Consider the following 25,534-nt stretch of genomic DNA (forward strand, 5'->3'; position numbering starts at 1 on the left):
GATGTTCCATTGGCTATTTTCTGGATTTCGGGTTATAAAGAATATCCTCATATTTCCGACAATGCTATCGCAGTTCAGCTCCCATTTTCTACGACATAATATATCTAGGAGAGAAAAGGTTTTCAAGGAATTATAATACGCCGTCTAAGAAATTATACTACGCATTGTCCTTGGTTGAAAATATATAGGTATTTGTTTCTCACAAAAAATACCGGGGAATTTGAAAAACTCCTAGACCCTTTTTTTATTTTTTCGTTTTAAATCAAAGTCAAGGATTTTTTTTATTTCTTTCGAAAAACTTTTTATTCTCAGTTCACCAAATTTTCTTCTATTACGAAAATATACCTACTAATTCCTGAAATACCGCATTTTTATAATGTTTTTATAATGAAATCGTAAAAAAATCTTTTTCTGATATTCAAAATTAGAAATTTTTGGGCCTTTTATCATCGTCAATAGACCAAAATTATAGTAAGTACCTATAAATATTATACGTATAGGTACTACGGCTGGCAATGTATATTATTTCGTCACTGTTCTGGCAGAAGACACTAATTCGAAAAAATTACATATTGAGTTAATACCAAAATGTTCCTTATTTCAAACATTACCGTCTGGAAACCTTCTTAATAAATAAACAGTCTTTATTTTAAAGTTATCCTTTCTACTATTACTTAATAATCTCACATGATAGACCATTATTTCAAACATTTTAACAACTTCAAAGTCAAATTACTCAAAACTAGTATTATCCAGTTAGTGTGTTCTGCCAGAACAGAGACGATTTATGGTCACCACCATTTGTTGGAGACCCCATAGTTCCAATACCAATCATGTGGAGATATAAGGTTCGTATCATTCAACCTGAATTGAACAAATCGAATCGCAGGTTGGATTTGTTTGATTTGGGACCGTTTGTTAGAATGGCAGAAAACCGTTTCCGTAAACGCTTTTCTGACATTTAGCAGATCGTCATTAGTCTATGAACCGTCCGAATTTCCGGTGTATTTTCTACTCATACAATTTGTACATATATTGTCTATGGTTTAGTTTGATTCGGGTTGAATGATACGAACTTATTGGTACACCGTGTAAAATAATTAGGTATAGTAAAAATACAATACCTATAGTGTTGTTGTAACACTGAATTCATGTGATCGATACTGGTATCATATCGAAAGAAAAATAGCGATACCTACTTATTTTGACATCCTACATACCTACCTCCTACCATCAATCAAATAATTTGATTGTATCAGATTGTGAGGGAAATATTTGAAGACAATGAATAATAGGGTATATGAGTACACCAAAAATACTGATATCTAACCTATTTCTGCTTAATGCATTGATTTAAAGATACAAAATTAAATATATTATCTATCAATACAGCAGGTATAGAGGTAATTCAACACCAATTCCATGACGAAATTTGCCTCGTGAAAATTAGTGTTGGCACTATTGGCAGCAGTGTTGAAATATCTTGAATTCGTTGGTGAGCGGTTTTGGTTGGAAGAGAGATACCTACCTAAATTGAAAAGGGTCTCGGAATTTCTCAAATTCTCCGTTTTTTTTTTTTGTGAAGCAAAGATCCTATATATTTTCAACATGTGACAACGCGTATTATTTTTGCCGAAATACTATAATTTCTTGAACCGCGTACTTAGGTCTGTATCATTCAACCTGAATCAAACAAACGAAATGGGAACGTTGGATTTGGGACCGTTTGGTAAATGTCCACGGAAACGCTTTCATTAGTCTATGGATCGTCCGAATTGGTTTGACGTTTCATGTCAAACCATTTCTGATGGTCCGAGACCGAGAACGGTTTGATTTTCAATGATACACTGAACCAAACATCAAATCTCAAACCATTTCCGGTCTACTTTCTACTCATACAATTTGCACGTATTTTGTCTATGGTTTAGTTTGGTTTGTTTGATTCAGGTTCATAATTCGGTTGTAAAAAGATGGCAACACTGATTGGCAGCATTGACTAGGTGTCAATCTCACAACTTTTTCTTTATGGTGTTACTGTTTGTTGTCTTTTTGCCGTTCTGTCATTAAAAATTCATGGATAACTTATCGGATATTGTTCTGGATATCGACTTTGAGAGCGTCTGTCGCCTTTGCTTAAAGCAAAATGGGGTAATGTCGAATATTTATGAAGATTTAACATCCAACACATTGAGCGAGCGTATCCTCTCGATTGCTTCGGTACAGGTTAGTCGTCAGTTGATTCTTTATAATATTTTGGTAAAACATTCATGCCACGAAATAAGGAAAGGAAATTGTTTTAATTTGACTATATTTTCACTTTGCCACCCAATTTCCGTTTGAATTAAACTGCTTAATTCTTCAAAATTGTAGTGTGACACTCGTATTTTTTATACTAACTAATTAAATAATATTATTATCAAAAATGTCCTACCATGACACAATAGTATGCTCTTGTATACAACAATGCCAACCAATGTTTACTGGTAGCTTTCGTCTAAAATTCAATAGTAAAACATTAAAAAAGGAAATTCCCCATGTACCATTTTGCTGTTTAACGCGTTCGCTGCTGAAGAGATAATGAGATTTTAATTGCCCCCTTTAAAATGCACGTTAATTACATCGATCGGCCGCCTGGTCATTACGCGCCGTGTGCGTCTTCCGCGTCCAAAGTATTAACAGACCATATGGCCCTGCACATAATGCAGGCCCATTAACAGATTGTTTAGAGGAATAGTAGGTAACCATTCCCATAATCCATTGAGCCCTTGTACTGCATCAAACACACATTTAAAAAACAATATGATTTTTTTGTACGCTCGCGGGATCAAACCCACGACCCATGGTTTCAACTCAGCTGTTGTGGGCGCAAAATTAATACATATACTAAGTAGTGAATAATTCTATCGTTCTCTATGCATGAACAATGATAAATCTTTGGCACAATGTATTGTGTTAAAAAATTGAGATACATACGGTTAGCCATACTGATTGGGGTTTCTTTGCGCCTCTATTTGGCTGGTACTAGTAGGTATATTTTATTTCATACCTTATTGAAGAGTTTCTAAGTATAACTGCCAGCTGCTACTCCGCAACACTACCCACCATACTAATTAATTAGTTGTCCACCAATGTGTTCATGTTAAAATAATCTCATAATTATTAATTTAACTGCTGAGAAGAGCAAAACGTATCTTCCATCGATACACGTATTCATTTTCGAGTGTAATTGGTGATTAGTTACAATAATCTATTGACGAGTGAGAACCATTTCTTTCCATAGTAAAAATCTATCATTTAACAGTAAATTTTGTCTCTCACTTGCGAAAACCATCCATTTCCGATGAAACTTTCATCTTTTTTAATGTTGTCAGCGCTTAGTGAAAATAGTCTATTTTATTGTGCGCATATTATTCCCCAATAATATGTAGGAATTCGTAGGTATTTAAAGGTAAACTATATGGTTATTTTTTCAACAGCATCCCTACAAAGAAAAGTAACCGCAAGTTAATAATAACTGCCCTTCCAGTAAATTATAATATTAATATTAATAATTATAATATAATATTAAATAGCTTCTTATTTCTATATGATTTTTTTTTAGATTCTACCAGACGATGGATTACCCGGGTTGATATGCCACTGCTGCCGGGATAAAGTGGAAAAGTTCATCAAATTTCGAGAACAGATAGAAAAGTCATATTATTTGTTATGTCATTGTATTGGCCTCGATGTCACGGAAACGGATAGCAACTGCGAAGAATACCCGATTTCTTCATCGATAAAATCAACTGCTGACTGCGTGAAGGAATATCTTAACAATACTTCAAAGATTAAAACAAACACTACTGCATCGAAGGATATCATTCATGATGACAATCATGCTCAATTGGGAGACGTAGACACATTACAATTATTTATTAAAAAACACTATCTGGAAAATAGCAATGGTAATACAGAACTTCTGGTTAATCCAGCTGATGGGTTTATAAATGTTGACCATTTGACCTACAGTATAACAGAAGATAAAGTAGTTTATGAAAAAAATACTGACGACTGTCTCTTAGTTTCTAATGAAACTTTTACTGATGAACAGATTAATTTGATTCCTATAGATATCGACTCGATTAAATTGTCCGATGTGAACAGTGTACGGGAAAACAAAGCTTTATCGGATTACTGCAGTTTAAAGGAACAAGACCCGAAAAGTGACCATCCAAGTAATGGTAAAATTTTTTCTTTAAGTTTTCCTGACGGTAAACCTATCGATGGCGAATCTCTTCAAGATGTATTTCATTGTCTGGAGAATGACGATGAAGGGACTTGTCAAAGTGGATTCGATGATATAACAAAATATTTAAAGAACTCGCAGAATATAGATTTTCATAAGTTGAAAGAAGAGATAAAATATTTAAAGATGAAAAATGAAAAGAATGAATATGCAACGGAGACAAATGCTGACTATCTTACGAAAAAATTAGCCAACAGAGGGGTGCAGGTGCTCTGTGTTAAAACAGATGATACTTCCGATAATTCTTCTCTTGATAACCCGAAAAAGTTAACTGGTCATAATGATAAAACGGCACAAGCGAGTGACTTGAAGTTGTTAAACGGTCTTCATGTAAAAAGCAATGTGGCGAGTGATACATTTTATAAAGTCGGTGACAAAAAAGTGAAACAGATTTTTCTTTCCACTGGTGATAAATGGGAAACTAGGTTCGCCGAAAAGCAAATTGAATCTAGAGAAATCTTTACAGAAGCTAATCTGCAAGAAGAAATCTTACCGAGAATTACAGAAATTTTGACCACCTTTGTTGAACAGAGTGAGCAAGGAACTGATAAAACTGAAGAAGAATTGTTAACCCTCACTATATACATGTGCCATTTGTGTTTGGTGGAATTCGAAGACTTTGATCTTGATTTACTGAAAAAGCATTCGGAGTCACACTTTTATTGGGGACCTAATCGCGTCACAGGAAAGTTACAAAATGGGCCAACATTCAAATGCGAAGTCTGCAGTAAGATCATGTATCAACGCCATGATTTTATCATTCATCAACGCGACCATTTCAATATTAAACCTTTCACCTGTCATATTTGCAATCGCACATTCCCTTCCACGATTAAATTAAAACAGCATTCCACGCGTCATGCCCCTTCTCAACTCCAAGCCCAAGAATACAGTCACACGTGCACTTTGTGTGAGAAAACTTTTGCTAAAAGACAAGACTTATATTATCACCTGCAAACTCATAGTGGAAATTCTTCATTAGTGTGCAAAGTATGTAATAAAATTTTTTCTAACCCTGCTACGTTGAGAATGCACAGCCGGCGGCACGTTGAAGGCACCCGGCACTGCTGTGAAATTTGTGGTAAATCTTATTTTAACAAAACGGAATTGTCAAGACATATTCAATTGCATTCAGGAATCCGCCGATTTCCGTGTCATCTGTGTGAAAAAGCATTTTGTAGCAACGCGGAAAGAAGGCGTCATTTATTATACCATTTTAAATATAAAAAATTCAAATGCAACGAATGCAACAAAACTTTCTACGAATCTGGGCATCTCAATATACATATGAGGAGTCATACCAATTTCCGACCTCATATTTGCGAAATATGTGGTAAAGGATTTCCGACTAACATCAAAGTCATGCGACATGTTAAAATGCACGAGCGATGCTCTCCTAGCCCAGCTGAAATCAGGGACAAACTTCTTATGAAAAAACAATTACCAGGCACCGACACTAAACCTCTTAAGAATATAGTATATCCTAAATATACGGCATTGAATGCTGAAACTGTAGTCAAGACTGGCAAACAAAACATGCCTGTTAAATACTTTGACAGCAATCAGTTGATGTCTATTGAATCTCAAGGTTTTTCAAGCCCTGCTGGTTTAGAAGAGTTTCAGGAAAATAATGATGAAGAGGAAAGTTATATAATCATTCACGAAGGCGGCGATTTGAGCGAAGAAGCCTCTGTGCATAATGCACCTATGGTAAGCGGTGGACAAATGTTATCTGGTGACAATGGACAACTGTTTTATATCCTGGATGACGAAGAACTTGCCGCATTGGGGCAAGCTATTGAAAATCCAAAACAACAAATGTGAACTTTTACATTTTGTCCGTTTAAATCTAGATTTCTGTTTATTAAAGTATTTGTTATAATGTTATCGCATTTGGTCATCGTGTATTCTTCCTCTTTCCATCGAAAACCAAAATATTCCAGAACTCAGATAATATTAATAAGAATGATGGCTTACGTTTAAAAACATCAGCGCTTTTTCAGAAAAATTCAATCACCGATCTGTTATCTCTGGTTGCAACCGACACAGTAAACTATCCCCTCCTTTTTACTTAGAGCAACGTTTGCTGTCAGCTAAGCAGAACCCTTTTCGACACACTTGGAGCAGCGTTTGCATTTCTACACCCAACAGTGCACTTCAATCTTGAGAATGGCCACTGCAACGAGGCCGAAACATTGCGGATGGTAAGAGGAAGAACACATGGTGACAACCCTAAAAACGATAACAAATAACTATGAAAGTCTTAAGAAATATTTTACAATATTATTAAGATTCGCATTTTCTTTGTATTAAAATAGATTAAAATTATTATTAATTTATTTCTTGCTATCATAGTACAGATAAAAGATTTTATGATTACATATTACTCGTTTAATGTTGTTTTAAGACAAGCCAATAATAACTAGCTAATATCCAATATATTGGTGATCTATGACTGGCTCAGGATAGGGAGAGATAGGTATACTGCAATTTGGTAGTCAACCTTCAATAGTAGACAGCAACAGCACCAAAGGAAGAAGAAGAATGTTGTTTTATTTAAAGAAAATGCTAATACATAATATTATTATGTAACCTGTAAGCATATAATTGTAATATGCAATTCCAAATTATCTGTTGTATATATGTATCACTGTTTTGCAATCCCACAATTCCGAAATATTGTTAATTCTAATCGGAAGATGTTATTGCATAAAAAATATGCTCTTCACATCAGATCTTTGTATTTATTTTTCAATTAAACTAGTTTTTTTATCCAATAAAATACAAGATTTAAAAATGCAGCATTAATTTATTGAATATCCACAATTTGAAATAGCAAAAACATACCTTTTAGAAAAAAAATGTACTGAATCGGACTTGCGTCCACAACCATCAATCACTTCAGTATTATTATAATTTAAGGGCTTGGGAGTAAATAATATTAAGGGACAATCGTTCAAACAGTCTGGCTAATGATTTTCCAAAAAAAATTAAGGTGTGCTAATTTTCTCTAGATGAATGATATTTTTTTTTATTATTCATCTAATTGGTCTGAAATTCTCTTGAAAAATCAGTAGCCTATATCTCTGTTATTTTTTGTCCCCTAATATTACAGCACAGCGCCTGGATTGCGATTTCTTAGAATATTATGTAATTTGTCTCTATTAAGAGCAGGGTTTATTTGGTGTGCTCTCACCGGTGTTGCTAACTCGTCGACAGACGAGGTAATCTTTGCTTTTAAATTTTGATGAACAGTCATTCGCAATTTTATTTATTAGTTACAAATTGTGCTCGGACATATAATTTTTAAAGTTTTTATTTTAGCTTAAATTTTGTGTTGCCCTCTATTGGGAAAATGTTGTCAATCTTTGATTTAGAAAAACTATCTTTATCTCACCTTTGTTTGTATTCTTTGTAATATCAATAATATGTAATTAGGTTATGTAAAGCTCTTCTGAGATATCCCGCATTATGGTAATAATTGATTAACAATGATTGAATATAGATGTAAATATATATGTATAGTGAAAAATGCCTTTTTATGTGTAAGAATATTGATTTTAGTGTATGTATCTTTATTAATATCCAGTTCTGTGCCAAAGCAAACTAGTTCGCGGATATGGCCGGGCGTACAGTGCCGGCCATACAAAAAACGCGAACTTATTCGCCTGTCTTAGAAGACAGAATGCCAGTCTCACGCGTTTGTTTTGAATAATTTAAAATTCGGAAGAATACTGGTACAATAATGAGACATTTAGCATTTATGATTGGTAACTGTTTATGATAAACTTTCAATATATTTAAAAAAAATAATGTTTATTTTTGCTAAAAAATTCGCGGCCTCTCACTTGGCGTCATGCAAAACCTTCCGTCACAGATCAGGTTCAAAGTTCAGTCCTGGGGCATTTGTAATTAATTAAAGAGGTATGACAAGCAAAACAACCGGTAAGTCTTGATTATAGAGTACATAAGGAATGAATTTCTTGTAGCCATTCAAAATCTTACAGAATGTCATTTGCCCTAGGACTAATTTATTGAATCTACTTAGTTCTCTTAATTCAATAGAGCTTTATACAACTCAATTATGAGTTATAGCAAATTATTTATTTATGGACTCCGCAGGTTTAGTTTGATTTGTTATAATATTATGTTATGTGAATATCATGATATCATGTATGTGACAATATACAGAAGATATTATATAATATGTAATTTTAGTAATAAAATGGTCACCCATTCTTTGATATGTGTACAAATTAACGCATCGTCTTAAGCTGTTGTAACAGTACAACCCTGCAACAAAATATTGTGATTGTAGCATTTTAAAGTCTCTAAATAAAGTTGTTTGTTTTTTCATTGATGTGTTTCACTTTTAAAACATTGTAGCGCCTGTACGCATGGATTTACGTGCACCAATAGTGTGTATTTTAACCTATCGCGATAATCACTGTTTACACATAAAAGTGTTGACTGTCTCGCCCATGACCCCCACATCCTGAAGCGGGCCCCCAGGATAGGATCTTTGGCGGGCCCCCTTACCTATCTCTTACGATAACGGCAGTGTTCTCTACAGTACAGTCTCCAGTCTCTCAATGCTCTACAGTAGCGTTTTCCAAATTGTGTAGGTATGCGATAAAATTAATGCGTACAGGTATTTAGTGTTTTTTTGTAAGTAGGTACTGTATCCGTTAATTCCCATGTAATTATGGAGTTGTCGAATATTGATACACAATTAAAAATTGTATCGTACAACCACATAATTTTAAATAATAATATTTAGTATTGAATGAAAATAGCGCGTAGGCGACTTTTTTTTTTACTAGTGAAGCAAATTTGTTATGTGTGGTCTGGTCAACTCGCTTCGCCAGGCCCCTCCTGAGACCGGGCCCCCAGGCTAGGGCCCTGTCAGTCCCCCCTCCCCTTGTGGGGGCCATGGTCTTGCCAATCTCATTCTTCAATAGTAAGCGAGATGCGATGTTGTCATTTTATGGTAATATTTGACAGGTCATGATAATCGGTTAACCTCAAAATGAGTCAGTGAGATGTAGTGCATTTTTTTTACTGGTAGGTTCACAGGCGCAGATATTGCACGGTCCAATCGTCGCGTGAAAATTCAGAAGCTTCTGAACTTTTTTGATGCACGCATGCAATCTGCACGATAATATGTGTTTACACATTCATTTTTCAGACATCTGTCTCTTTGATGATCAATGTTTAATTTATAAGTGGTGGTTTTTCCATAAACATCTGTTTTAGGTACCCAGGATTCACCTATCGGCCTACCTATGGCATTGTATGGCACTATAATCTATTGTCCACAGATACAAAAGTATGAGATGTGATAAGGGTCACAAACTTGATGGCAATGGGCGGAACAATTTGGTTGCATTACAAATCAGCATGCAAATTTTTAATACAGTGGAACCCCGATTTTATTTTCCTGGCGTCCATATTTTCCTGCTATTTGCGTGCAGTTTCTGTGATCCCGTTTAATTTCAGTACATTTAATACCTGGTTTTACGTATGAAATATTCAAAATTTGAAGTGAACGATTTTTTATAATGTTTAGGGGTGGGCACATCAGATATAGTAGAAATTGATGACACGGTGGAAAGTCATATCCAAGAAAACTTGTCTGACGAAGAATGCTCTGGTGTAGAAGAGGTGAACTTAAATCCAATTCCAACAAAAGAAGATACTGTGAGGTACATTGATAGCCTAAAAAGCTATTTTACTTAGCGACGATGTACGTGTAGACGAAACCTTAAAATCAACTTATAATATTAAAATACTTTTATATATTATGTACATAAGATAAAAATCGTGAAAAAAGAGTCACGGATACCGAAGAAGATCCTCGAAGGAAACCCAGGGGGGTAAAGGCTAGTGGGAAAGCCACGCACACGATGGGGTGACAACATTACAAAAGATGCCAACCAGCTGCTAAAAATCATGAACTGGAAAAGACGTTCGCAGGACCGTTCCGGCTGGAGGACAGCGGTGGAGGAGGCCAGGGCTCGACTTGAGCTGTAGCGCCATCGAAGAAGAAGATAAAAATATGCACCACAGAAATTCATATGATTTATAATAAGCAGTAAATTAAATTTTTCAATCCCTCTTTTTCAGTCACATTTTGTTGTCAGTCCCTTCACATCTGGTACCACTTGAGATTGAATAAATATCAGTAGTTTTCATTAAAAAAGCAATTATTAATAGTTAAAAATTTGAATGAATTATGACATTCATTAATTTTGGCTATCAAATTAGTACTATAGATTTTTAAAATGTGATAGCAGCCATTTTTTTTCTGATTCCCACCAAAATTGACATTTGTGTTTAGTATTATTTGGCAAATCATCATGGAAGGATACACAGTTGTACAAATTCTTAAAATTTATTATAACAATAATGAAATTCGAGCTACGTTTCGGACATCCACGTAATGGTCAAAATAATTGACATACAGTGCTTACTATTCGTAATATAATTAGAAAATTAGAGTTAAATGTTTGTGTTGTTATGGATCGAACCCGTCAAAACCATAAACGTACTGTTGAAAATATCGATGTTGTGAATCAAAGTGTAGATGAAAATCCAGAACAATGCGAACTTCTTATGGCACTACCTACATGGAATATTCTAAAGATTTGCATTTGAAGGCGTATAAAATACAATTAACACAAGAACTTAAACCGAATGATCATTTAGTGCGTCAAAATTTTGCTGATTTGGCTTTAGAGCAACTTGAAACAGACTCATTATTTCATGAAAAAATCATCTTCAGCGCTGTAGCTCATTTTTGGTTAAATGGCTTCGTAAATAAGCACAAATTGTCACATTTAGACTAATGACAACCCACATGCTATTCTTGAAACACCTTGGACGTCCACAAAAATTAACAGTTTGGTGTGAGAAAAGTTGAGAAATTGAGAGAAAAATGCAGTATATTATTATATATAAGTATCTCTTATTTGACAACCCTTTATATATAAAATTTTTCTTTATTGGCCTGAAATATTAAAATAACATCACTTTTATTATCATTTTAATAGTACCTACCTACTACTAAATTAAGCAAGACAAAAAAGATATGTCAGCATATTGACAGCTACATAAAATAATGTAAATTTTACATTCTAACATTCGGTGGTACATAAATTTAATTGACATTGCAGTATGGTGGATACTTTGTCATATGTGATACATATTATTTGTATGAAGATTCTTTATGTTACACACTATTTTTTTCCATATTTAATTTCTCTCTGTTGTGTGTAACGGGTATATTCCTTCAACCTAATTGCGTGCACATTGATAAATCCTGTTGCATGATCAGGTCGAAGTCCTCCGTGCTGATCCATGCTCACAATGTGCTCATCGTAAAGGGCTATGTCACTGCTTCGGCCCAAGATGGTTACTGAAATACATAATATAATGAACAAGTATTATAATCAGTGTTCAATAGTATAAGTAATAAACTATCTATAGTGCAAGCATTTAACTATGAATATGCGTAGTTGCAATTTCTTCTTATGCGCAGGAAATAGGTAAGGCTAATGTGATTATTTATCTATGATTGCTATCGTCAAACTGTGTTTATAATGCGCACTAAATTGCATCGCTTTGTCTCACCTGGTGCTTCTTCCACTATGTCTTGTTGTTCATGCTAAAACTGTCAAACGTCAAGGCAATGTGGTACGTTTGTAGTATTCAATGCATTCTAGCTGAATAACACAATTTTTTATTTACATATTTTATTGATAGTAGTAGTTATGTAATATAGTACACTCTCAGTAATCCGACAACTACTATAATCCGCCATTATTTTTACTAGTTGAAAGCACAAAATCAAGCTCTATAATTCGCCGGTATTCGATTGTCAAATTCAGTAGTCGAGTTCAGATTAGACGGGTTTATTTTGGCTACATTCACTAATTGGAGTGGCGGATTACTGAGAGAGTACTGTACTACAAACAGACCTAAACCACATTATGAAAGGACAAAAGTATAGCATTCCCTAACACGTTATCCAAAGATCAATGGTAAACATAGCATAGGACAATTTCACATTTGGTGGTTTAAGAACCTGTAATTGGTGCAGTTCCGCTAAACTGTTCAAGGTAGCAAACGATAGAGAAAGATCAACGTGATAGTGACCGACCTCCATGAGGGGATGGCATGATAATAAAAAGATTGATAATAGTATTCTTACCGCTGCCTTTGTACAGTTCTAAATTGACACGACCAGTAACTCCATCTTGTGACTGCTCCAAACAACGCTTTGCAAAATAGGCTTCCGGAGAAAACCAAAATCCATTGTATACAAAGTCAGACATGCGATCTTGGTATATTTTCTTCAACCTTTAAATTACAAGAACATCATTGTTACCATTTATTGTCAAATTAATTGTCTCACAATTATTATGTGCAATTTAAAGCAAAATAGAATGGTCTATAGTGAAATAATATGTGGAAGTCGCATCTGAGGCGTCTAATTCCAAAAGCGATAAGTCCACATTTGGTCAAAATCGAGAAAAAATATGCACGTATTTATATAATTTTACACAATATGTATTGATCTATAAATTTCAAAACGCGACAAAACTCTACGAAAAAAAATATTTTAAATCTCGATTTATTACAAAAAGCGCCAAGCGCAATTATTTAAAGCTTGGTTGATTTCGCGCCTGTTTAAGTCAACCAATAAGGGAACGTTCAATATTGGAAATGGCGTCTCACATGCTGTAGCATCCGGTAAACTCATGACAGTGCCACGGAAATATGCGCCTTATGCGGAATAAATTAAAAAGTGATTTACAATAATTGTATTATTAGCGCTACGTCCAATTTTATTTAGCCTATATTTATTACATTTAAGAGTCTATCGCTGAAATAAACTGCCATTTGGTTCTAATTTCAACATAGAATACAACGGAAAAAATAATCTCACGTTAAAACAAATAATTGAAGCTTGAAATATAAAAACGTTGTTTCCTGCAAATATCGAATTGTGGACTTGTCGCTTTTTGTAATTAGACGCCTCATCTATGAAATAATGCCTTTATTACCTGAGAACTTCTTTATCCAAGCAGAATTCTTCGATATCTTGATGAGCCAAAAAAAGAATTGTTCCAGCAGGAGTTTCGTAAATGCCACGGGACTGCAAAAAATAAATATTTATTCTTGTTTAATGTATTGCCTACTATTATTTAGGATTATATTTGAGATTATATTTGGATTATATTTAGGATTACATTTGAGATTATATTAAACGATCTGTATTACAAAATATTATAAACAAACTGGTATAATACGAGGGTGGGTCAATAATTCCTTAGAAAAAAGCATTAAAACAGTTTTTATTTTTGTATTTTTTTTTTATTTCTCAACATAATCTCCTTGGAGCTCAATACACTTGGTTACACGTTTCTCAATTTTTTTAAACCGTCAGAAAAATAAGTTTTCGGAAGGTCCTCAAAATAAGCATTTGTCCGATCGATGACTTCTTCATTTGAAAAAAAACGTTGTCCACTTAGCCATTTTTTTAAGTTTGGGAAAAGGAAAAAGTCACTGGGGGCTAAATCTGGTGAATACGGTGGGTGGTCGACCAATTCGAACTTCAATTCTTCAATTTTAGCCATTGATCGTAAACATGTGTGAACACGGGCACTGCTTTGATGAAAGAGGATTTTTTTCCTGTTTAAATGAGGCCGTTTTTCTTCAATTTTGTTTTTTAGCTGGTCCAATAAAGATGCATAATAATCCCCTGTTATTGTTTTTCCTTTTTCCAAATAGTCAACGAAAATAATTTCACGTGCATCCCAAAATACAGAAGACATAACCTTACCAGCTGATTTTACGGTTTTCGCCTTCTTTGGACATGGTTTGCCTTCGCAATCCACTGCTTTGACTGTTCTTTCGTCTCGGGAGTATAGTGGTGTATCCATGTTTCATCTACAGTCACAAAGCGACGAAAAAAATCATCCGGATTGCGTTGCATGAGCGACAACAGGGCTTTAGAGGCCACCACCCTATTGCGTTTATTGTCGACTGTGAGCAAACGCGGCACCCATCTTGCAGAAATATTTTTCATGCCCAATTTGTCATGTAAAATAGAAATGACGCTACCTTTTGAGATCCCTGTAACCTCAATTATCTCACTCAACTTTAATCTTCGGTCACTTAACACCATATCGTGGATTTTATTGATCATTTTTGGTGTAGTCACCTCTACAGGACGTCCTGAGCGTGGTTCATCCTTTGTTGATGTACGACCACGTTTAAATTCATTTAACCAGTTATAAATAGTTGCAAGTGAAGGAGCAGATATGCCGTGAACTAAATCCAACTCATTTTTTATTTCCTTTGCTGTTAACCCTTTTATATTAAAATGTTTAATAACAGCTCTAAACTCAATTTTCTCCATTTTCCATTTTTCCATTTTCCACAAGCAAATTTTTTTTTTAAATGTACGAGAAACACACAACAACCCGACCAATCTGATTGAAACTTCGCAGCATACTGAATCGGTAGTGCCGCTGCATGAAAACAAACCGCTTACAGTACTAGTTGCGCCACCTGTCGGCTTTTCTAAGGACTTATTGACCCACCCTCGTAGTATTTACCTTTAATCCTATGAATCTATTTTCCACTATGTCGATTCTTCCTACACCATGTTCTCCGCCTAATTTATTTAGTTGTTCCACTATTTCCAAGGCATTTGTAATGATCTTTGCTTTTCCGGCTCCATTTCCATTTGGTAAAATCACTGATGAAGGATATCCTGGAATAAAAGTATTGATTCTTGGTTCCTACATAATATCATGGAATTAACTTTATCTTTTTTTTAATCATGTCCGATTGGATATCATGTCAGATAGATGTCTAATAGGTCCGTAGTCTGCGACCAAACTCGGAACCCAAGACTTTATAGGCTGACACGTTACCCGCTCGGCCATCTCATATTAACTTTATAATCGTGTAGGAAAGTTTGCAAATAAAAACAAATATTATGTTAACCCTTTTTCTTACCATTTTCAAAGGTAACTTTTAGTCTGGAAGGAGTTTTCGATGCGTCGATGGGGTTTTTGGTCATCTGACACAAATCATCTGGTGGAGCAAGCGCTGGGTTTTCTAAGATCCCCGACTCGTAACTGAAAATAAGATATTGTAATAGACATTTTGATTTGAGTTCTAATTATATTAAATAATTTATTTTTCACTTGATTTTTACCTTATGTGCATAATATTGGCGTCCATGGACCAAGGTTGCTTTGGTGAAACAGGAACTGGAATTCCATGTTGTTCGGCGTACTTCATCAGATCTTGTCTTCCACGAAACCGGTTGAAGAACTCTTCTTCCCGCCATGGTGCAATTACCTGATTACGCCGAATCAAAAAATGATGCATTGTTATTTTCCAAACTGTTCAATTTAATTATAACAAGTTGTCCACAAAAAAATATGATTAGTGACTAGGTTGAACTGGAATATACGTGCTTGAATTAGATTTTCTGGTTATAGACAGCTGTCGATAATATTTACTTTAAATAGGTGAGTGGCTTACTCGCCAAACCTGCTCTGGGCAATTTTTCTTACTATATAATTACTATATCGATAGGTGTGAGTTTTAAATTCCGCCCAGTTTCATCAAAAAATTAAAATGGATATTGACTTGAGTCACCAAAACCGCTCTAGGATAAAAAATAATAGGTTATTAAATCCGCCTAATAAACTGGCCAATAAGACATCACGATTCAAACCATGATTTTTAGCATATGTTTAAATCGCTATACAAACGTCACCACTACTAGCATCAACATCATTGTAAATGCACAAAACAGTTTTTCATGATTTACTTGAAACCCAAAAAAACCTCCAGAGCGGGTTTAGCGACTCAGGTAAGGTATGTACTCAAACGTTATTGTAGAAATATCATATTGTGGTTGAATCTTACCATGTTTGATAGCCTCTACGAAATAATAACTGATCTGAAGGCATCTTATTTCAGTATTTCAGGACATGTTAATATTTCGTTGCTATAGGATTGGTTTCCCGAATATCCGTTTTTGTCGAAATCGACCTCTTAATGCAGAATGTTTTTTTGTATCTAATTGGACGAGAACCATCCCTTTCTTTAAATTACTTTGTAATGGTAATGAATACATCATTCATATGCTGTAAAAATAACAATTTAAATATCTCCATGTATTTAAATATAGGATTATGAAATTTGTTTTTCGTCTCCTGAGCATTTGGTCTATTCGGAAAACCAATCCTACAGCGACGATTTGGCTAAAATCAGTTTGCAGAGAAGAAACCAGACCGCTTAATAGTTTTGGTCTCACAATATCTAATGCTTTTTAGTTTTGCTTTTGGTAAACTCTTGAATGCGTAAGATAGTGAAAAATATTAAATGACTGATTAGTTTTTGTAATAAACTATTCAACAAACTCACCTTTGCCTGTGGCCAGAGAGCGTAAACGCTTAATTCAAATCGCACTTGGTCATTTCCTTTTCCAGTTGCCCCATGTGATACGTATCTATAAAACAACAACTTTTTGATACCTGTAATTGCATTATCAAACAAATATGTTTGCAAATCTCCGTGATCCGTATGAGTGCAGCTCTGTCAAACTGTTCTGAATGGCAGTCAGTTATCTGAAGATCGTGATGGTGATCAACCTCCAATACAGTGTGGTACAAGAAGTTAAAATTTTATTATTCAAAGCACTATGCAGTATGCACCATATGGAAATTAAAAAGATTAGATAGATGCCTATAAAAGTATTGATACATTGAAGGGTTATGATACCGATATCATATCATATTATATGAATACTTTTACTATCAACATGACACATGGTTTCATCTCTTGCGAACAAGGATCAAATTTATATAATTTAAAAATATTAGCAAGAATAAAATAAGAGTATGAATCAAATTTAGTAATGTTATAAAAGATGGTACCTAGGTACTCATTTGTTGAAGAAATTTAAAAAAATCTTTAGTTATGTACCATTGCTATCATAAATTTATTATCTGCAAGATAGACACTTGGGTTAGTAGCTTAATGTTTACAGTAAGCCACGAGTGTTAAAATGCCACTCGGTCCAAGATTTTTTCAAAAAGGTATGTTTCCATGACTTTTTTATGTTATGTACATATTTGCAATTAATTATATTATAGTTAAACTGTTTTCATACTTGGCATTGACTTTTTTGGCGGTAGCTACGAGTCCTTTGGAAATGCAAGGCCGAGCTAGTGATGTCCCTAAAAGGTATCGACCTTCGTATAGCAATCCCATTTGAATAGCGCTGAGCATATAGTTTTCAACAAAGTCACTTCGGATGTCATCAATTACTACCTAGAAAAAAGGGACATTTTTTTATATATTCCTGAATAAAATCAGAAAACACTTGTGAAATTTATTATAATAAAACTGAGTTTAAGAAATAGAAATAATGATGATTATTCTCTTATTTATAAGCAAAAATTATCTCATAAATGAACTCTATAATATGCTATCTTACAAACAATAATTATGATCTTTAGACTTATTTATATGAAAATGTAAGCAGCGTATAGCTTCATAACCTGTCTTGCAGGTTTCCTATTAGCGAGGGTGTCCAACAAGGCGACACGATCTCAACCAAATTATTCACCGCTATTTAGGAAGATTCAGTACTCGAAATAAAAAATTTACGATTCGGAGCGCTCGATAATTTTCCGAAAATAGTTGTCAAATTTTATTTATTTTTTATAAAAATTGTTAGATTTTTGTTGTATGGCCTATCTACCTCAGACGGTCATATTATTTTTTCCACGAGATGGAGTGATATTTTTTTCCCGATTTGCCGATTTCATGAACCAGAACGGCACTCCGGTCCATTTCGAGCCCTGGGAAGATCTACTCATGCGACCTTACTGATACTAGGTAATATTTTATGGTTGTTTTGATTTAATACCAGATTTTTATTGTTTTGTTTTTTATTAGTTCAATGTTGTACAATGAGAAGAAACACAATAATCATTTTAGATAATAGGTTATCACAAAAATAGAGGACCTCTAACATCTTATGATTTATATTGAAGTTATGCAATTTTAGACTTGGAACTATGTCAAATTTTTATGCCAATGTCATCCATATAATATTACATCTAAAGCAGAGCCTTTTATTTGTGTTACAAAACACTGCTGATTAAAGAATTGTTTCGTAATGGAATAACTCTGCCAATTCGACATTGATCATATTTTCTGGTAAATATTAGGTCCATTGATAAGCTGTTTCGCCTTTTGGCATTATTTGGGCACTGGGGCACTGGCCTCTCACCGATGGAAAATGCACACTGTCACAGAATACAGTTAATTCTCGTTTATATAACAAATTAATACAATAAAATAATGTGAACACATTATTATTTAGTAAAGGAGCAAGTATAAAATCTAGTGTTGGTAATTTGAAGAGTTTGGAAGTACCGTAGTGCAGGGATGTCTAATACGATTGCTCCATATGCGCATAGTAATTGAGTCATGAAAATGTAAAAAGCGTGCGCATTCAGTTGTAATATAATATGATTTCATTGAGATTTTGAAGAGGAAGCATTAACCATTCCTATATTTCTATGATGGGCATGTGAGTCCAAAAAGACGATTTTTCAGGAGAGAAAAAACAAAGTTACAAAGTTAATTTTTGTTGCCATTTTTATATCAATAAAGCTTATATTCTCCAGAAGATTAGTACAAGTTATACTGATAAAACCGACCAGGTTGTTGCAAATCATTATATTTTGTTGTGGTTTAAGAGTATAAGTGCACATGTATACTTATGGACACGTGAAAATCATTTCAGTTATAAGGTAAGTCTAATAGACGCATTAACTAATTTCCATTTTTGTAAACTACCTGCGACTTATACTGTCGGTGCCATTGATGCATTCTTACATTTGGAGTGTTTTTTCATACTTATTGTAAAATGACCAAAAATGGAGCTATACTCATAAGTCCGCCCATCATAGATTTATTTCCCTAACCAGCTTACTTGAAAGTTGTTTTCAAATTAAACATAAGAAAACCCGCGTGACCTTGTCATATCACTTGATTTGTATTGCAGCACTTATGGCCTACCGCAGGAATGAGAGAAAGAAAAGATGTGACTGTGCTCTTTAAACTGAGGCATACTTTCTCCTTACTGTTGCACAGTATGAGTATAGTTTCACGATGAGTGTGATAGATCCCAAAACATGACCAAAGCTCATGAAATTGATTAATTTGAATTTTGTGTCCTCAGACAAATATTAAATAATTAATAATAATTAAAGTTGAAGAATGACAATGGGAGGTAGTACCTAGATCGTTGCAAGTTTTTATATTGGTCCACTTGAAGTTGGATGTGCCTGCAGTAGTACATGAGAAACTCACTGCTTGTAGTAATAGTACATAGATAATAATTGAATATAATAGCTTACGTCTTTGGCACCAATTTTCATAGCTTTTGCCCTGGCCACTGGGAAATCTTCTTCCTGCCCCACATCGGCCATATAACACACAACTTCATATTTCTTTTCCAGCAACCTAAGAGTTTATAAAATAATAATATTATATAAAATAATTTTGATATTATTAAAATTAAGGATTAAAAATTTGAACAATATTTCTGGCATCTTATATAATATTCATACATCTGAAATGCTTATTGCGTTGATTGCTAATTTCTTCGTAATTAGGTAGATCGCAGATGGCTCAATAGTAAAGCACATTCTGATGGATGTGGGTTCGATTCCCGCCCAGTGTCATATTTTTTCAAAGATTTCATTAAAGAATTTTAAATTATTCTTAAATCTTGTAAATTGTTCGTAATTCTAAAAAAAGTATATTTCATTAACAAGGTGCAATCTACCTGGTTCAAACAACTACAGTGGAATTCTATTTTACGTGCCTGGGCATGTAAAATAAAAAAATTAAATTCATTCAATTTTTCCTGCTATTTGCGTGCAGTTTCTGCAGCTCGTTTTATATTAGTATATTTTAGTACATTTAGTACCCGTTTTGACATTTTTATTTTAATTCAATTTATGTCAACAAATTCAAATAAATACATGGAAATCATTGAAATTTAAAGTGCAAAAGAACATGTGAATTTCTATTTATAGACACATCTGCAGTGCTCAAGGCCAAGGTTAACAAAGCAGTTGGAGTGGAAACTTTATTTTAGCCGATTAGTGGTGAACATACTGTATTGTATTATTTTTTATACATTTATTTTGTCACTCCCTTCAAAAACGTAAAATAGGGATTTCACTGTATTTGCATATATCCTGGTAAGGAATGATGTAGGTAGGTACCTACATAAAGTATTATTATATGAAAACAGTAAAAATAATAACCAATTGACTCCGAAAAAAACACCGAAAGGGATAAGGGCAATTGATATAAACAAAATTTGATTTGTTCTCATTTGTACTCGGTTCATTAAGGATTGATTCCCGTTGAACAATTCCTACTATCTTTTTGAAACGAATGTCGTTAATAATAAATATATGTAAATTTTCTTATTGCAAAATACATACCATTTCAATATACAACTTGTATCCAATCCACCTGAATAAGCAAGAACCACTAATTCACCAGTCATTTTAGCAAGTAAAACGTATGCAATCACAAAACAAACTGTTAACAATGAAACAGAAAAGTACTTGTGGACTATTTTTATATCGCAACTTATTTGACCTATCTCAAATCTTATTAATAATAAAACACAATGTTCCGTAAACTCTTGACTATAATATGGAGGTGCTCTAAAATATACTGAATAAATTTTATTATGTCGACTATTAAATTTATTTTGTTTTTGTTGTAAACAACTTAAACTCTTTGCTAATGTTATTTATTTGAAAACAATTTCACTAAGCACACGCGGGTAATTTATTATTTGTCTTGTGCAGATTAATAATTATCTGTGAAGTCTGTTTTTTTTTTTATTGAATAGAAAATGACATGCTTTTTGATATTCAATGGATGACGGAATTCTATCGAAAATATCATCCGTAAGGAAGCTTGGCATTATGATTCAGAGTAAAACTGACCTTTCGTGGCCATATAGTTAGAGCCGAGCCACACCGGGCGACTCTGGTCTCTTCGGGTGATTTACTCGGGCGACTTGCCGGCGACCAGAGAGGCAGCCAATAATAATAATAATAATAATGAATGTATACGCAATTATGCAAAAAATGCGGCGTGGCTGCCGGCGACTGGTCGCCTAGTGTGGCAGCGCTCAATACATAGCTATATGTTTTCATACATCGCTACCGATCGCCCGACCAGAGAGACCAGAGAGACCGGGAGACCAGACCGAGATTTTACTGATCGCGCGACTTTATTGCTTGCGCGATTACTGGGCGACCAGGTGTGGCATGGTCCATATAACTGCATGCATCGGTCTGGTCTCAGAGACTGGTCTGGCGACCAGAGTCGCCCGGTGTGGCTCGGCTCTTACTCTTTGTAACAAGGTGCTACATAATGTTTGGCTTTTCTTGTATACCTTCTTTCAAAGACTTTTCGGATTACAATAAATTATTCACTGGTTCAAAGCAGGTATCAGTGGAAGTACCCGAGTGGAATCCGTCCCTGCCCGGTGTTGTATTTTGCCTAGTAGTCATGTGTATGAGGTCTTTTTTTAAATTATGTCGTTCAATAAAGAATGTTACATTCTAAAATCTAGTGAATTATTCATTGCATAAAAACAAGTCTATTAAACTTGGTTATTGATGTCTTCCATTTATATGAGAGATAGATGTTTCATAATTTCTTCAAATATGATCTGTTCAACTCACTCCGTAGCAACGATTGTGAACCAGGATTAGCAGAACCATGGAGCAATACACCATTGAAATACCTTCCTAGAGAGTTGTCAATAACAGTAAACTCAGTTTTTTTCTCTCTCATTGAGCATTTGACAGATTTGAGAAATTGAGCTACCCATTTACTTGCCTCACCACCTTCAGTGCAGAAAGGGGCCATTTTTAGCTGGTCACTGTAACCTGAGAGTACATATAAGGCCTTCCTCTTTCTTTACAATGATGAGTATTTTGGCAAATGATCTATTCCTATGACTGTTTTTTTGACAGTTTATAAACTTATTGGTATATCTTTTTTCTTTTGACCATGTTCGATCCTAATCAAATCGTAGGTACCTCCACAGATTGGAGGTTTGTATTAACAGATTTTTGTTTTTACTAGAAATGGATGTTAGTCACTTGCTCAATCTATTATGTTCACACTCTGACTCCAAATACTAATTAATAAACAATACATGTATTTGCCAGACCCAGGATTCTAAGGTGGGACCCACAACATTATAAGCTGACGCTTAAGCCGCTCGGCCATTGTGAGCGTATAGGTCACCGATTTCCAAACTGGGAGGCGAGAAAAGTTTCACACAATTAATGTAGCCACAGGTTTGCAGTTTGTAAATGCTTATTTTATAAAACGGCCGCTAGATATAAACTACATAAAACAGTCCTATAAAAGGTTGTTTGCAAGCCTGTCTGAAAATATGGAGACTAATTTTATAATACCTCACTTCTATAGTATAATGTGAAGCGCGCTGGCTTCTCGTGAAAAAATGAAATAAAAGGGTCAAATCATAATGTTGAAATTTGAGGAAAATTTGTTTAGGAACAGATACATTGAGGCAAACAAAAATCTATTTACTGAGTTCTTGGTTAGTTTGCTAATGCACTTTTCACGTTATTTTAGTAACCCTTTCAAAGCGCCAAGAATCCTCGCTTTAATACAATAGAGAGCGTCATGATTTCAAGTATTGATAAAATCACAATAAATGTCAGTCAAACATGTACAAATACAGTCATCAAAAATATTTTAAGTGTTCAACAGTGATTATGAACAGTCGTAATATTTTTAACGACCTTAAAAATAAACATTCGTGCCGAGTATGATAAAGAATGATGTGTGTGTACCTGATAGACGAACAAGACGTATATTATATATATATATATATAAAAAGTGTGTGACTTACGTTTCAGTCGCCATTTTGTTGACGTGTCGGCGCCGGATGAGTGCGTCGATGACAGAATGATGTTCAACACTTCAGTTTTAAGTTAATGCAAAAGTAATCCCAGACCACTTAATAAATTATGAGAAATCCTTTTTACACCCCACTTGATAACATTAATGGTTTATTTTGATTACATGACAAGACACTATTCACTAAACAGAACACATAATCCACATAGTGCCTGATTACTTTTAGCTGAAAATATGCTAGACCTGTTTTTTTGCCTGTGATGGTACTAAACAGAATATATGAATTTAATAAAAATAAATCTATGATGTGGAAAGCCACCTTTTTGTACCATTTTATTGATTTACGCATACAGCTTAATGTACTTAACATCATATCAGCTTTATCTACAGATCCCATACATTTGTTATATTGGATAACACATGTAGGTTTCTGCAGAGGCTCTCTGGTCTGCCTATTGAATTTTCCTGTGGGTGTAAATGAATCATTGTGCAATGTGGTCAACATATGGACTAAAGTCAGTTGCCGCGTTAGAAAGGTTAATAGTAAAAAAAATCGCCTGCAGCGCTGCTTTGTTTCGAGGCTAATAAATATGCAGTTATGCGTTGCAATTTGATGTGATACCTATATGATGATTAATATACTTAAATGATAATTTTTGATATATGATGATATTTAAAAAGGTGTCTGTATTATTTTATGAAATAAAGGGGGGGAGGCGCCAAGATTAGATTATTTTAAAAAGGAGACGTAGTAACATAAAGTTTGGAAACTAATGGTATAGGTTAAATAAAATATTTAAAATAACTAAACTATTTCAAATAACCCTGTGAGACTGATAACCTTTCACATTTGATTGACAGGCAAATAATTATGCAAAAGAAAAATACTGTCTTATCATTGACAATAATAATAGTATAATTATTATGACATTTTTTTGTTACTAACGCCACTGAGAATTACTATATAAAAATAAGTATTCCTGATATTTGACCAAATAATTACAGATTACTATTATGAAATGTACATATTTATGCAAAAAAATGTTCATTGTAATAAATTACCATTCGATTGTCCAGTTCATTAGTCAGACAAGTCCAAAAAAATTAAATTTGAGTTAAATATGCAGTTTTGTGTAAAATTTTACACTCTACCTGGTTCAGTACTCAGATATCTCCAAAATGCCACCAAAAAAATGCTAATGCTGATAAAATTCTAAATTAAACGAAATGTTGATATTGTCTGGTTCATTAAAAGAATATTTCTAAATGTCTCTAAAAGTACCTAATCTTTAAACACCTGTTGATAAAATATATAAAATTCGGGCATAAATCAATAATATTTGATTTTTTGGTGACCATTAGAACATTGCTTTTGCTATTATCTCAAAACTAGTTATTTGGAATTGTCTGACTAATGAACTGGACGATCGAATTATCGTAATTGAACAAGATAGAAATAACATTGCAGCTTAAAACTTTTTGGTATAATACATATTATGTGAGTTAGATCTGTAGAATTAATAGAATAACAAGCATCACAAAGTTCTTTCTAAATTGGAGCATATGGACATCAGATAGTGCATCCAAGAATCTGTCGCTCGCCAGTCTTCTTGTGTCTTCGCAGGTCACACCAGCATCTCGTAGAACTATTTGGGGCCATCAAATAAGTATCGATATGATGGACGCCGCATTCTAGTTGACTTGAACAAGCAGGCTGGATTGACGTTACATATTACTACTGGAGATGCCCTGCTTCTATGCATCATAATCGTAGATTCAACATTGACCGTTGTCAGTATCTCAATAGTATTGTAATATATGTATCTATTCTAGAAATATCAATCTGGCTGAACTTTTATGGTGTTGTATGAAGTGATAAAGACTTTAGTGGGAATCGGGGGTGTATAAATGTTTCTGTAAGCATTGGGGAGATTCGTAGTGTATAGATCGCCGGTAAGACATCCGCAGCCTAGAAATAATGTTATAAATAATAAATTATATGGTATAAATTTAATACTTATATTATTGATTTTTTTCCTTTATCGACAATGCAAAGCCAAAAGTGTGTTAGTGACGATTTGCAACTTTACAGGAGTGCAATTTGTTGAAAGAATTTTATCAGTTTTGTCATAGATTTTTCACTGACTACCCTGCTAAATTTATAGTTATAACTTCGTCAGGGCATAACTTACTCTTGCTGAT

At 34.1% G+C, this 25,534-nt stretch overlaps 2 protein-coding genes across 2 annotated transcripts; one reads left to right on the top strand and one right to left on the bottom strand.

The window, feature by feature from the left end:
• The first annotated feature begins 1,988 nt into the window (after positions 1-1,988).
• Positions 1,989-7,082, top strand: LOC147071943 (uncharacterized). Its single transcript, XM_085946524.1, has 2 exons — positions 1,989-2,223; positions 3,602-7,082. The coding sequence occupies exons 1-2, from the start codon at positions 2,074-2,076 to the stop codon at positions 6,110-6,112; spliced, it is 2,661 nt and encodes an 886-aa protein (XP_085802650.1). The 5' UTR covers positions 1,989-2,073; the 3' UTR covers positions 6,113-7,082.
• Positions 7,083-10,668: 3,586 nt separating this feature from the next.
• On the bottom strand, positions 10,669-20,967 carry Ass (argininosuccinate synthase). The gene is made up of 10 exons (XM_085946525.1): positions 20,857-20,967; positions 19,756-19,861; positions 17,493-17,653; positions 16,745-16,829; positions 15,522-15,667; positions 15,320-15,441; positions 14,914-15,071; positions 13,357-13,448; positions 12,501-12,649; positions 10,669-11,705 (listed from the first exon to the last, which is right to left on the bottom strand). The coding sequence occupies exons 1-10, from the start codon at positions 20,919-20,921 to the stop codon at positions 11,527-11,529; spliced, it is 1,263 nt and encodes a 420-aa protein (XP_085802651.1). The 5' UTR covers positions 20,922-20,967; the 3' UTR covers positions 10,669-11,526.
• Between the last annotated feature and the right edge of the window lie 4,567 nt (positions 20,968-25,534).

Source organism: Rhyacophila brunnea, unplaced genomic scaffold (genome assembly GCF_057557595.1).
Source record: "Rhyacophila brunnea isolate RB1 unplaced genomic scaffold, BYU_Rbru_1.0 scaffold_2, whole genome shotgun sequence".
Taxonomy (NCBI): domain Eukaryota; kingdom Metazoa; phylum Arthropoda; class Insecta; order Trichoptera; family Rhyacophilidae; genus Rhyacophila; species Rhyacophila brunnea.